General features: G+C 39.8%; 1 protein-coding gene across 1 annotated transcript in view; it reads right to left on the bottom strand.

The window, feature by feature from the left end:
• Positions 1–13,049, bottom strand: part of aff2 (AF4/FMR2 family, member 2) — a 138,891-nt gene that overhangs the window by 92,977 nt on the left and 32,865 nt on the right. Inside the window, exons 2-4 of the mRNA XM_026357616.1 lie at positions 8,007–8,127; positions 2,753–3,407; positions 991–1,424 (exon numbers count right to left, since the gene is read on the bottom strand). Of these exons, the coding sequence (XP_026213401.1) occupies positions 991–1,424; positions 2,753–3,407; positions 8,007–8,127 (1,210 nt within the window). The remainder of the gene's footprint in view (positions 1–990; positions 1,425–2,752; positions 3,408–8,006; positions 8,128–13,049) is intronic.

Raw genomic sequence — 13,049 nt, 5'->3', positions numbered from 1 at the left:
CACCAGATACTAATGAATACATTTAAGATTCTGCCTCGTGTGGTTTACATCCTCAGAACTAAGCTAGATGCTTTTAACTTAGGAGAGATCTACTCCAGTATATATGGGAAGCATATAACAATGTACAGTTCATTATTTGCTACAATTGTAAAGAGCTATTCTTATGGAAAGAGTAGTGTGTATTCCCAAAGCCTGGTGGTAAATGTGGAGGCCACACCTCCAGCTTTTTAGATTAGGGGTCATATAGATCGTTGTAGTCATATTAGTCATACCAGTCAGTTACACACACCAGAACCAACTTGAGGTTGAGTGTATATAAAATATCACAGATATGTTTAAAATAAACTAAATGTTTATAACTGACCATAATACCAGCTTCATTAAAGAAATGTATTGATATATTAAAGTTTGAATGTGTATATTTGAGCTATATATTTTATATATTATGCTGTGTAACTCAAAACAAAGAGCGAGACTAAAGGGGACAACAGGGCGGCTCAACTTTGTCTTTAGGCTCAAAAGTCAATATGTACATGGAGAATAATTTTAAAAATTATTAGTGTAAAGAGTGACTGAATATTTGCATTGGAGCGGGTTTTTTGAAGACATTAAACAATACCTGCCTAAATATCTACACATACAACAATAACATCAATGAACTGTGAGTGAGTAACCATTTGCTTTGCAAAGCAATGTTTGGTAGACCGTTGAGCTACTGTATATAACATTTGCAATTCTTTCCAAAGTGTTTAGGTTGCTGTTTAAACAAGATTAAAAACTAATTAACACTGGGCAATTATGAAAATGAAATATGATATAAAATTAATTTAAATGATCCTGAATTACTCAACCTGAATCATATTTTGTAAATGGTAAATTATATGAGAACACTTTAATCAGTATTAGATACCGTTTTGAGAAAAAGTATTTATTAAAAAAAATAAAACCAAATTATAAGGTTACTTCAAGACTCAAGGGTTGTTCTCTTACCTCTCCTGTGTGGCTGAGACTCAGTTTTGGCAGTTTGTTCTTCACATTTCCAGAGTTTCCACTGTAAGCCTGACTGTTGTTGAATCCCTCTGTAGCCACTAGAGGTGGTTTAAGCTGGGGAGAGTCACTAGGCGCCTGGTCCTGGCCATCCATTGGTCGAACATAGGCTGTGGGCTTCTGCTGCACCGCAATCGGTTTCCCTGATAGGCTACCAGGTGGGAAGGTGGGGGTAGTCAGTCCAGATGTGGGAGTGGTTAGACCAGCAGCAGGTGTAGTCAGAACTGATGTGGAAGCCAGCGGGGACGAGGAGGTCGAGAGGTGAGAACCCGTCTCATTTTCGAAAGGGGAGGATTTAAAATGTCCACCATTTTCTGTGTTAGTGGAAGACTTAAAATGGCCACCATCCATGGTGGAAGATCGAAAACTGCCACCATCTGTGAAAGAGAAGTGATAGAGAAGAAAACCCAAAGAAAACTACAAAATCACCAAAGCAACACCTGTTACAGCAGAATATTGCTCTGCTCCGTGCTGTCAAAATCTAATGAATGTTGAATGCCAAAAAATCTCTCTCCCAGGTGGATCGAGCCAATCACAATCAAAACAAATTATGTGTTGCTCGGTGGTTTGGAAATCAACAGCAAGATGTTGTTATCATCTGAGGAAGATGTTCATTTTCATAAATCCCGCCCAAAAAGTGATAGAGAATCTTTCTCTTTTTTACTGAAATTATTCATCAACATTCTTGGCTCCAGCAAATACAAACAATATCACTATACAAAAGACTTTTTTTATGTGTATATGTTATGTGAATGACAAGTTAAATCAAACACATTCACAAATGTTAAATGACAGTTTAACATTTTGGACATTGAGAGACTAATGTGCTAATGCTGTGCTAATCAGCTGTCTTGGTAAGAATTAGATGACATGGTAGAATCTACATTATCTGTGCATTTGTACAGATGATGCTACACATAGCAACTGACCGGGAAGAAAACTCCATGAGGCCTTCTTTGTTATTCAGTTTCACATTACAACATGTCCATCTTGTTTAAAAAATGACACATAGCCTAATAAGCTGCACAATAGCTACAAATCCACAATCACTTGCAGTGTGTCAATCAAAATAAGATACCAGTCCAACACTATAGACTTTTTTCTAGCTGTTTTCTTCATTCTTTAAGTGGCTATGCTAAGCTCCGCTAATAGTCTCGTGGCTCTGTTTTAATTTTTACAACAGCCCTTGTACCACTTGCAGAGCACAACAGATTCAACAGTAGCACAGCTACATGACTGGGGAAGGGCTCAACTTTATGCAAATATTCTGTGATGCACCTTTATGACAGTTAGTTCATTGATTCCAGCACAAATCAAAGCAGAGAATCAGTTTACTACCTCGTGTGAAGGAATATAAAACAAAACTCTATCTGTAGTTAATTACTGATGTAACAATAATGTAACACGTAGCTTAAGTAACCGTGAGACTAGAAAACACAAGTGTTTGGAGGTGATGGATAGGTCAGACAACCACCATTCGGTGAAAACAGTGGATATACTGTAAATGACATGCTCAGCGCAACACACTCCCAAAACTTCACATTTGTCAGAGCCCAGCTACTGCCATCTTTCTATCCATACGTGTGAACGCACCCTAGCATACTGACTTGAGAGTGGTATTGATCTTGAAATCTGGTTCACAGATTGAAACCAAATAAGGGTATTTCTGATAATACTGTTTGAAGCCCTTCTGTGTAGGACCTACCTTGGAGTGGAAGGGTTTTGGAGGGGTGGGGAGAGTGTCTTCTAGAAGATGAAGAAGAGGAAGAGGAGGACGATGAAGAAGAAGGACTTGAATCTCCTTTTAAACCAAGTTCATCTTTCAGTGAGCTGAACAGCTCTTTGTGTCTTTGCATTTGCTGTTCCTCTAACAAAGACATTTTTCCTCTGCCACTTGTACTTCCACCCGGGTTCTGCCCCTGCCCATTTTGTCCCAACCCCAGAACAAGGCCTGCTCCTTGGGTACTCTGTCCGTGGCCTTCCCTTGGCCAGTCCATGGCGTTTCGAGACTTTTTGGAATTCTGATGTGGGATTGTTGTGGAGCTCGATGATGACGTGGTCGGAACAGGAGGTTGCACTGAAGTCGAAGATGAAGAAGGTGCATTTGCAGTTCTTTTGTCCCCACCTCCCTCTGCTCCTCCACCTCCACCTCTCAGGGTTTCACTGAAAAGCTGGGACTCCATGGCAGATCTCTCTGTAGATGAAGTGGTTGGGGTTTGCAGGTTGCTGTTTGCACTGCTTCCTTTGGGGATTCCTACCAAGTGACTCTGGTTGGAATGACTGGTTAAAAGATCTTTCATTTCTTCGTAGGAGCCCAGTGTGTTCTGGACGCGACTGGCCAATGCATCACCTTTATTGGTCTGAAAGGAAGGGGGAAATAAGGAAAAGACGGGAGGTAGGGTGGAGAGAGAGAAAGAGAGAGAGATAAAGGGAACAATATTAATTAAGCCTTCCATTTTTCAATTTCTCTACACTTGATGAAAAGCTCTCTTTATTCATCTGGAGAGAGAATGTAAGAGATGGATAGGGTGACCACTGACCAGACATCAGGATGAGATGATTAATTAAGCACATGCTACCCTTAAGAGGGTCCAGTCCAGGTTGGTGAAATAAAATTAATGGGGCAGAAATCATTATTAGCCTGTTTCTTAAACAATCAGCACTCGTAAGGAAAGAGCCGACCTAACTGATATATGATGGTATAACCCCGTCAGTTGCTCCAGTATGTGGTAATGCTGAGATGTTCTCAGTATAGCTCCTTTAGTATCTTTTGTCAGTCACTGACAGCTTCTTTAATGATACAGCTATATGATATGTTCACCTGGCATTTTTAAAGGACAATGGCAATCAACACGTTGTTTTTACCAGTTCTCGCTTGCAAAAAGACGTAAAATAAAAGAAAAGTGAGGACAAGCAGATTTTTAGCTTGTTATCAGACATTTGTTTTATATCTATGCAACAAGTTTAAATTCAGACAGTCTATAGTAGATAGCATATACACTGCTAATTACCTGTGTGCCAACAAGGTGCAATGGTGTTGTGCAAGTGGTGGTAAAGTTTAAAGAGGGAAATGGATGAGAAAGACTAATTTATCTATTTTTCAAGACAGCATGAAATTGCCTGTATTTGGAGAGGTTAATGAATTTATGAATAATTAATCTATGCTCATAAGGAGTAGGCGATTAATTTTTGGTACAGTTTCTCAAAGTGTTACATGTGATAATAATAAATAATCCCAACACTGACTTTAACAAAATTTAACACCAATCATGTAGATCTATGTGAGGTTGTCAGCTCAATTATCACACTACATTTATTATCTATGATCATAAGAGGGATAAGCACATATCTTGTTTTTTATGTGTAGATGTACAGTTTAAAAATGTGATGCTTGTGGATTATCCTTATTAGCAAAACATGAATCTTGCATTTGTATTATGTGTGTCCAAGTATGTGGTTTTGTTATTCCTATCAAAACAGTTTGAGTCAATAACCATATAATATTGTAATAACAGGCAATGATCCATGGAGAGGTCTTATTGCTGAGGAGGGAATTCTAAGTGTGTGTGTGTATGTGTTTGTGTTAGACACTTCTCAACCTTACAAATTAGTTTAACGCCACCCCAGTATTTACTCTAATCGAGGGCAATGTAAGCATCAATGATGGTAACTGCTATGTTGTGGTAGCCTTTTTTTCATCAGTTTGAATGATCTGATTTATTTGCAGATTATGAGTTTCCGGTACTCTGGAGTGTGATTGTAAATTATTAACTAATTGGTGGACAGATTATTTTGTCTATTAAGTGTAATAAGAGTATACAGCCATTTTAGCAGCTCTGTGAGACTGTATGTATAGTACTGTACATGTTGTGCTTTAAGCTGCAAACATTAGCATGCTAACTCACTCACAATGACAACATGCGGTTGTCATTGTAGCAGGTATTTTTGGCAAGTTTGCCATCTTGTGTTAACATACTCGCACTTGCTAATCTGCACATGCCCAAGTATAAATGCACAGTATGGATGAGGCTGCGATATCTTAGAAATCAAAGTTTTGTGATGATATAATCACCAGACTCGTTAAGATACAGTCTCTCGGGATCAAGAATGTCTATAGTTGATTTCATGGAAACACATCAGTTGTTAAGATATTTAAGTTTGAACTGAAGTGGTGGAAAAGACCAAAGTCAAAGAAAAAAACCTAAGAAAGAGCATCTACATCTGCAATTATACCCAATCACATGCAGACCACAGGTAATACTAGTGCTGGTTTAAACGTGATGACTCATTGTGGCTCTATGGTCTCCACACGTTTCTTAAATATGAGGCTAAAAGCAATATTCATTTCCTTTATCCCAAGTCTGCAACCATGTCTCTCTTCAGTTCACCGCATCCTTCATTTTACACTCTAATAAAGCAGGAAAGGCATAGAAAATACCAAAAAATGAAACAGGGCAAAGAATAAAGCCTTATTTACAAAGGATTCAAGAAAGGAGAGAATTGCATTCAAATAATTTTAACAGATGTAATTTCTGTGTGTACACACGCACGCACACAAACACTGCACACCGTGGCAAGCCAAAGTTAGCTGTGAATAAATTAGCCCATCTCTTCTCCATCTCAGCCTCATGAATAAAAGATCTGGTGGCTGAAGAGGAACAGAAAACACATTTACAGAGAGGCAAAATGGAAAACAGAGGAGAAGGGGAGGATGAATACCTGTGTGTGTGTGTGTGTGTGTGTGTGTGTGTGTGTGTGTGTGTGTGTGAATAGATCATCCCAAATAGCTGCTAACAGCATAACGCTCTTTAACAGGATTAGAAGAGGGATTAGCTAATAGCTGACAGAGAGAATGAATATGGGAGAGAGAAAGAGAGGAAGACAGAGGCAAAGAGTGACAGACATACAGTATGATACTGTAGATATTCAAGTACACAGAGAAAAGGACTGCGAGTGATGGTAGAACAAAAATCAAGATCAAGAACATGTTCAATCAGCACCTAGAAGGTGCAGTGCAGTTACACAGTTCTTGGTAAATCCACTGAATTGCATGAAGTAAAGCACAGGAAGAAAAAATTCAATTGTTATTGTGGCAAATAAATCAGCAGAAGAAAGTATCCAGGTGTGGCAAATCTGTTTTTCAAGTTTGGAAGCAGCACATGAAAGTAAAAGATTAGTTGAGAAGAGCTGGAATATAAAAAAAAAGTAAAGATGTCACTCCCCATGAATTATGTATTTACCTCCATGGGTCAGTCATTTATAAGGTGGATCATTGCTCCAAGTTTTAGCTGAACTTTTTTTTACCTTCAGTTCAGTTTTTACATTAATGATTACACTTAGAGCTCTCCAGAAGTCCCTACAGGAATTATATCCATAGTGGATAGTGGACCTTACAAATTCTTGTGTCATGGAGGTGATATGGAGGTGGGGACTGTCTGACAGTAGTTCGGAAGTCACATACTGTAGGTACTGTACAGCGACTAAACAATATTCTGACTTAGATCAAAACACTGTTACAGGTAGACCATGTAGGACAGAATTTCCCCTAATTTCATTAAAATAGCAGCAGCAATGTCTGGAATATATCTTCACACAGCCCGGTTGACAGTCCTCCTTGCTCTCCCCTTGCGTACACACACATCTTGACCTCAGCTCAGCACCATTAATTAGTTGGAAACAATTAGTTGGAGTATGGAGGCACCCAGGATTAGATTAATTATCCAAACCACCTCTCGTGTGCTTCCATTGCCCGCGAACCTCGAGCAGCTTCTTAGTGAGAAGCCCTCATGTCCTCTGTGTTCAGACACAGCAGCAGTTAAACACATTCTGTCAAGATTCAAAGCCAGTCTGTCCCAAGGTCGATACACTTGGCGGCATGACCAAGTGTTGAAGTGCCTGGCGGTAGCAAATGAGAGTTAACAAACCAAAATCAATTTTGTACACAGGGGCAGGAAAGTGGCCATAGACTTCATGCATGGCTAGTTCACTTTCAGCTGAAGAAGAGATAAAATGATGGCATCTGAAGTACTTCAGAACAGGACAGACCTGAACCTTATGCTCGAGGCTATTACATTATTATCAGACTCAGGGGGACAGCACAAGAAAAAAATGGTTACAGTAGCTTATAATGATCCATGAGCCCTCATCAGCTTTATTGGGCACAAAACCAGCATTAACATTTCATTTTAATTTATTGATTGCACAAAGCTAATTGTTACATATAAGCCTAAATCACCAAACAGGACTCCTTTAGCGGAGAGAGTGGCTTAACCTCACAGGTTAAGATGTCCTAATTCACTCCAGTGGCCCAAATAAATAGTCTGGTGTCAGGTTTGTCCACTTCTCCCACTGCAGAGATCCATCAAAACTTAACAGGCAAATGTAAAAACTGTCTTCTAAACAGAAAACTTTGTGTAGAGAAAGCTCACAGAAAGCTGTGTGCAGCTTTTTGTCCTTAGCTTACACCTTCATGTTAGCTTGAGTTTCACTCTCTAATTTTATTAGATAGCTATATTTTGCTTTACATTTGACAAATTGTTAAAGTTGAAAGTGTTGAAGAAAGAAAGCTTTTTTTAAACACTGAATAAAACATGAGAAGACTGCTGTGATACATTATGTAGCTAAGCACAGATGCAAATAGCCTAGGAAGCAGCTAACGCTAGCATTAGCAGTGTTAGCATCACTTGAATATTCAAAATACATGCTTAAAACCCACTAATTAACATAAATCCATTAATTTACAGCACAAGTAAGTAAGGCAAAATTACCATTTGAGAATTTAGGTGAACTTACATGTTGTAAATGTTTCTTAACAAACTTCCAGTCTTATTTTTATGCTAGGCTAATTGTCACCTCAGGCACCAGAGTGGTTCAATCTTCTCTTCTAATACTAAATAAGTATCTTTATCTGTAAATGAATGATTGTAAAATAATCGAACTGGTAAGTCAGCGGCTCTTACTTTATAAGGTTCTCCAAACAAGTTGAACCCAGTGGAGAACAGGTCCTCGTCCTGTTGGACCTCCTGGTTCCTCCTCTCCCACTCTCTCCTCTTCAAGGCGCTGCGCTCCGTCTCCAGATGACTGCAGGGACACAAAGAGGAAAGCTTGTTAGGATCCCCCACTGAGCCCGACACATACTCTGACACTGGTTTTTAATGAGCACTGCTAACAAGTCCATTTTTGGATTTGCAAAGAGCACCGGCTGTAATCGTCCTCCTGCAGTGTTATTAGAGAAATAAGGGGGTAAATCATGGCACGGTCTGAAAATGACAAATTCATGACATGAATCTCAAAGTGACAAGAAGAGAGTCGTTTATAAGTAATGGAAGTCAAAAACCTCCAACTTGATTAATGACGCTGAGTGTATTGTTTAAGATTACAAACTCAAAAGCAATGTCTGAGTTTATTTGAGTACATCTTTATTTATTATTACTTTTGTCAGTTTCACATTATTTCAGTGACCATTGCATTGTTTTGTTTTTTTCTTTAATTCAAGGGTACCAACAATTCTGTTCTCAGACATGTCTTTGCATATAATATGGTTATATTACAGTCACACTTGACCTCTCTTTCATAGCTATCTTCCACTGAAACTAATATTGTGACATCCCATTGAACATGGTGTATCTATACAGTGACCGAAGTGTTCCCACTGACATCTTCAGGGACTCTAAGGATGTTTTGAGTCTCTTTGAATCAGCTCAGCATCGAGGTTAGTTATTTTTAATCAGGACTTCAGAATGAATTCCAGTTGTCCTAAAATTTGATTTGCAAAAGCTGCTTGATCTTCAAACTCCCTTAAAATGTTTATGCCACGCTGACCCTTATTTTATTCAAACTCTCTACAAAAATCACTCACAGCTTCACTGTGCTGCATCTGTGTAAATTTGGTAATTAAAAAGGAAAATAGTGCAAAAAGTGGTAAAAAACTAGTGTCAATGCATTTCAAAATTCATGAGAAATTTGAATGACTTAATTCATACTTGAATTGTCCACAAGTACAGTAAATAATGAACTTAAATATGTTAAATAATGAATCAGCATCTTTAGTGTTTGGAGCGAGAACAGTTTTTCTATTTCCAGTAAGGTTAATATTATGTAATATGTGTTATTAGCTGTGTACTTTCATTCATGAGTGCATTAATGTTTAACGTATGTGGGGCCCAGTGGGAATTGAACCCCCTAATCCACATAGAGTTTATGACGCTGTACCCACTGAACTGAACCACGCCGTACAGGCCAGACGTATTTTTGATGGATTACAAATTAAATGTGGTTTGTACTACTTCAGCATTCCTATTATCCTCATATGAGGTTCCTGTGTTGCTTTCTGATTATTGAACATTGTGGCTATAGGGCAGCTGACAGTAAGCAATCACAGGAACGATTAGAGGGATGAACACAGATGGTGGCGAACCCCAGGTTTTTGGAACACTTTCCTTACATAACTACATATTTTTAGCAACAACCTCTGTTACTGCACAGTTACCGATTCACCCTGCCCTCCTAAACTTCTTCAGTCACAAGGCATCCACTGAGAAATCTACAAGCTGGGAGCCACACTTGAATCACAGAGGTATAAAAGTAGTGTGTGTGTGTGTGTGTGTGTGTGTGTGTGTGTGTGTGTGTGTGCGCGTGCGTGTGTGTGTAAGAGTGACTGAATACAAGTTACGCATGAGGCTGTGGCCTGCTGACCCAAGAAAGGGCATCCTGTTTTACCACATCCACTGCCGAGAGATGAGACAGGCCGGCTAATTAGCGATCAACACAATTAAAAGAGACTTTCTCTTCGTCGCTACCAGACCTTGCCTTCAAAATTTAATCTATCAGCAAGATGTGAGTGGGAGGGAAAAAGAACAGAGCGGCAATGAGAGGGAAGATGGAGAAAAAAAAATCACAGAGACCCTTGGGAGAGAAAAAAAAGACCGAGTTTCAGGGCAATAGACAGTTTCTTGAAAAGGAAAGAAAATAACAGAATGATGAAAGACAGAGTGGTGGGATGGGAAGAGGAAGGTAGAATAAGAAGAAGGGAGGAGCAAAAAGCAGCAGAGAGCAGTGGGAATACCAGACAAAGTGACTGACAGGTTAGGTGTTTGTGTATGTGTTTATGTGTGTGGGAAACAGCAGCATACATAGACGTGATCGCTGCGTGAGCTGGGGCCGCTGGTTGACATGTGCATTGAGTGTCAGCGCAGAAAGATAACTGGCAGAGCTGTCACTACGACAAACATACACGCGCTCCTCGTACAGTACACGTGCACGTACACACGGATGTGCAGTTCCCACCCTTTAGATCATTGTCTGTGTCTGTCACACACTAGACATTAACGCAGAGGGACTCAGGTCGGATGAGGTAATTAACACATCCACGATTTGTTTCCCAGTGTGCAACAGGAGAAGAGGACTGCACTACCTGTCACACACAGGTTACTGCCACTACATTGTTCACACTTCACTAAACTCTTGTTGGTGCAGGCTATACAATAGTCCATAGTGCTTTTACACTGTGAAACAGTCTCATCAGTAAGTTTCCAGCCAAATGAATCACAAAGAATAAATGATGAAATTGGCAGGAAATCAGCAAAAGAAAACCCTAATTTACACATGGCCATCCATCAGTGTTATGTTAATATTACAAGTTGGTTCACTGTGTTAAGTAATAAGTGGTACTTGTTCCTCAGTGAGGTGTTGTAGAGGACGTCACAATGACACGACACACACCACAAATAATGTTGTACTCTATATCTCATATCTCATAACATAATGTTTTTCTTTTTTTAACAAAAACAAGTTACACACTGAAATAAACAAGCTCCCAATATTTAATAGTTAATAGTAATAGTTACGTTGGGATCAACACGACAGCGTTAATGTTAGAAAACCAGCCAGCGCTGCTCGCTGAGTTCGCTGTCTGAATCCGATACAAATAGTACATAACCAGTAGCCTGAGTGCTTGTTGAATGTCGGGGAGAATTGAGAGTTAAATTAAATGTTCAAGAGAGTAGCCTGTGTTGTCTGTGCGTCTCGTCTGCATTGCTGACTCTCAAACTGCTCGGATGGGGAACATCTTCCACATTTTTACAAACACATATAAAATGGTTCTATCCACTTGAGGAAAAGTTTCATCAAAGTTCATTTTCCCATGCAAAAATGCAAAATATTTGAGTTTCAGTTTGATTTTGAGCATTAAATATTCAAACTTGATCTGTTTTTATCTCCAGTTCATATTCAGTTTTTGATGATATCAAGTTCATAAAACAGAGATGGCAGCTGCTCTGCTGATAACCACAGCTACTTCTGATAGGAAGAGGGGAACTTGAAAAGAAAGACAGATGATGGACACACGGACGGACAGATAAATGGATTGTTGGGGATTAATAGCAGTGGTGATATCAGCAGTGGACATACTGTCAACGTTGATATTTTCTGTGAATGGAAATGATTTTCTGTGGATGGCAGCTTTCTTTCCCTCCACTCTGCTTTCCTTCGCTGAGTGTGTGTGTTAATGTATGCGTTTCTGTGTGTGTGTGTGTGTGTCCTGAAGTAATGCTGATAGCCAGAGTAAGCTCTGGGAATTTAATCTCAGCAGAGCTATGCTGTGCTCCCCTGATAACTAAACGCACACACAAACACACCAGCGTCTCTAACCGAGCCTCATCACTCGCTCATTCACTTGCACTGCGCAGAGTTTCAGTATCACTGTCTTCATTCCCCGGCAACTGCTGCTATGGCGCCCTTTAGCAAGGCACGGAAACTGCGGGCTGTGAGAGAAGGCACCTGCCCAGTGGAAATGCAGACTCCTTCGCTTTGATGAATGAAGGTTAATGACGGAAGTTATCATGAGGAAAATAGACAACTGCAGCTGTAAGCAGCAACAGAATACTGTAAATAAAAAGAGCAGCTGACAAGTTTCCAAATAGACCGCAAGCCGGCATGATGGTATTTGGTTCTATTTAATAATACTGTATTACATTTATTTCCAGTAAAACACATTGTACAGCTGCAGCCAGATGTTGAAGCAGGTCAAATGTGTTGTAGGTTCTGTGCTCTGGAGTCAATAGAAAGAAAAGCTCCAGTCTGCATATGTCATCAAGAGAGTTTCTGGAGATGCTTCATTGAAAATCTGCTGGAGCCTGACTTTGTGGACTCGCGCTGAGTTTGTGTCTTATGGGAATTAGCGTCAGAACAGTTCAAGGCAACCACTTGGAAATGTATTTGAGCTCATATGAAGCCATCAAGACATTTAAAGCAAAGCTCTCTGTACATCTTAGTCATCTGCAATCAGCCTTTCCACATGTAATACGTGCGCCACTGTGGCGTTTTACTGCCAGAGTTTATGTGACATCCTTCCTAATGAAATAAAACGCTTTAACTGAAGTGACTACATCATTCATCATTTGTTTTACACTCAGAGTGCTGTTTAATAAATATCCCGCTAAAAGGCACCTTTATTAGATTAATTTGATGCAGGACAGTTACAACAGTGGACAGTGACTGGCTGACAGACTGCAGCACCGCTACTAATGGATGCTTTTAAATTTAGATGCTGGGAGCTGGCCCAGTTTTCTCACAGGAGATATTTTGCCTTGCTGAAGTAGGAAAAAGCACATAACTGACACAAGTGTCCCTGTAAGTCACGACAGTGTGACTGTGAGCCTGCATGGACAACAGCAGGACCCTGAAAGTGAAGCAGCTAAATGGGATTCAGCTTTCAGAACTGACAGACTGGTGCAACTTGACCACTTCTCTGCTAATTTGTTCATGACAGCTCTCACTGTTGCATGCCCCACCCGAACTCCTCCTTACATGCTACATTTTTGGTATTGTTGTAACTAAGATTGAAATATTACCTTGTGTGACTGTTATGTGCATGTACGACTAAACCGCAATCACAAATCTGTACATTCTCTCTCCAAACACCGATTACATTACAGCTACCTGGTGGCTGCTCTGTGGATTGGGCTCAGCATGTACACTCAACAGGTCTGCAGCTACACAGCCCC

Source organism: Anabas testudineus, chromosome 10, assembly GCF_900324465.2.
Source record: "Anabas testudineus chromosome 10, fAnaTes1.2, whole genome shotgun sequence".
In the NCBI taxonomy this organism is placed as follows: Eukaryota; Metazoa; Chordata; class Actinopteri; order Anabantiformes; family Anabantidae; genus Anabas; species Anabas testudineus.
Note: the sequence above shows the minus strand (reverse complement) of the source record. Positions and strands in the feature narration are given on the sequence as shown.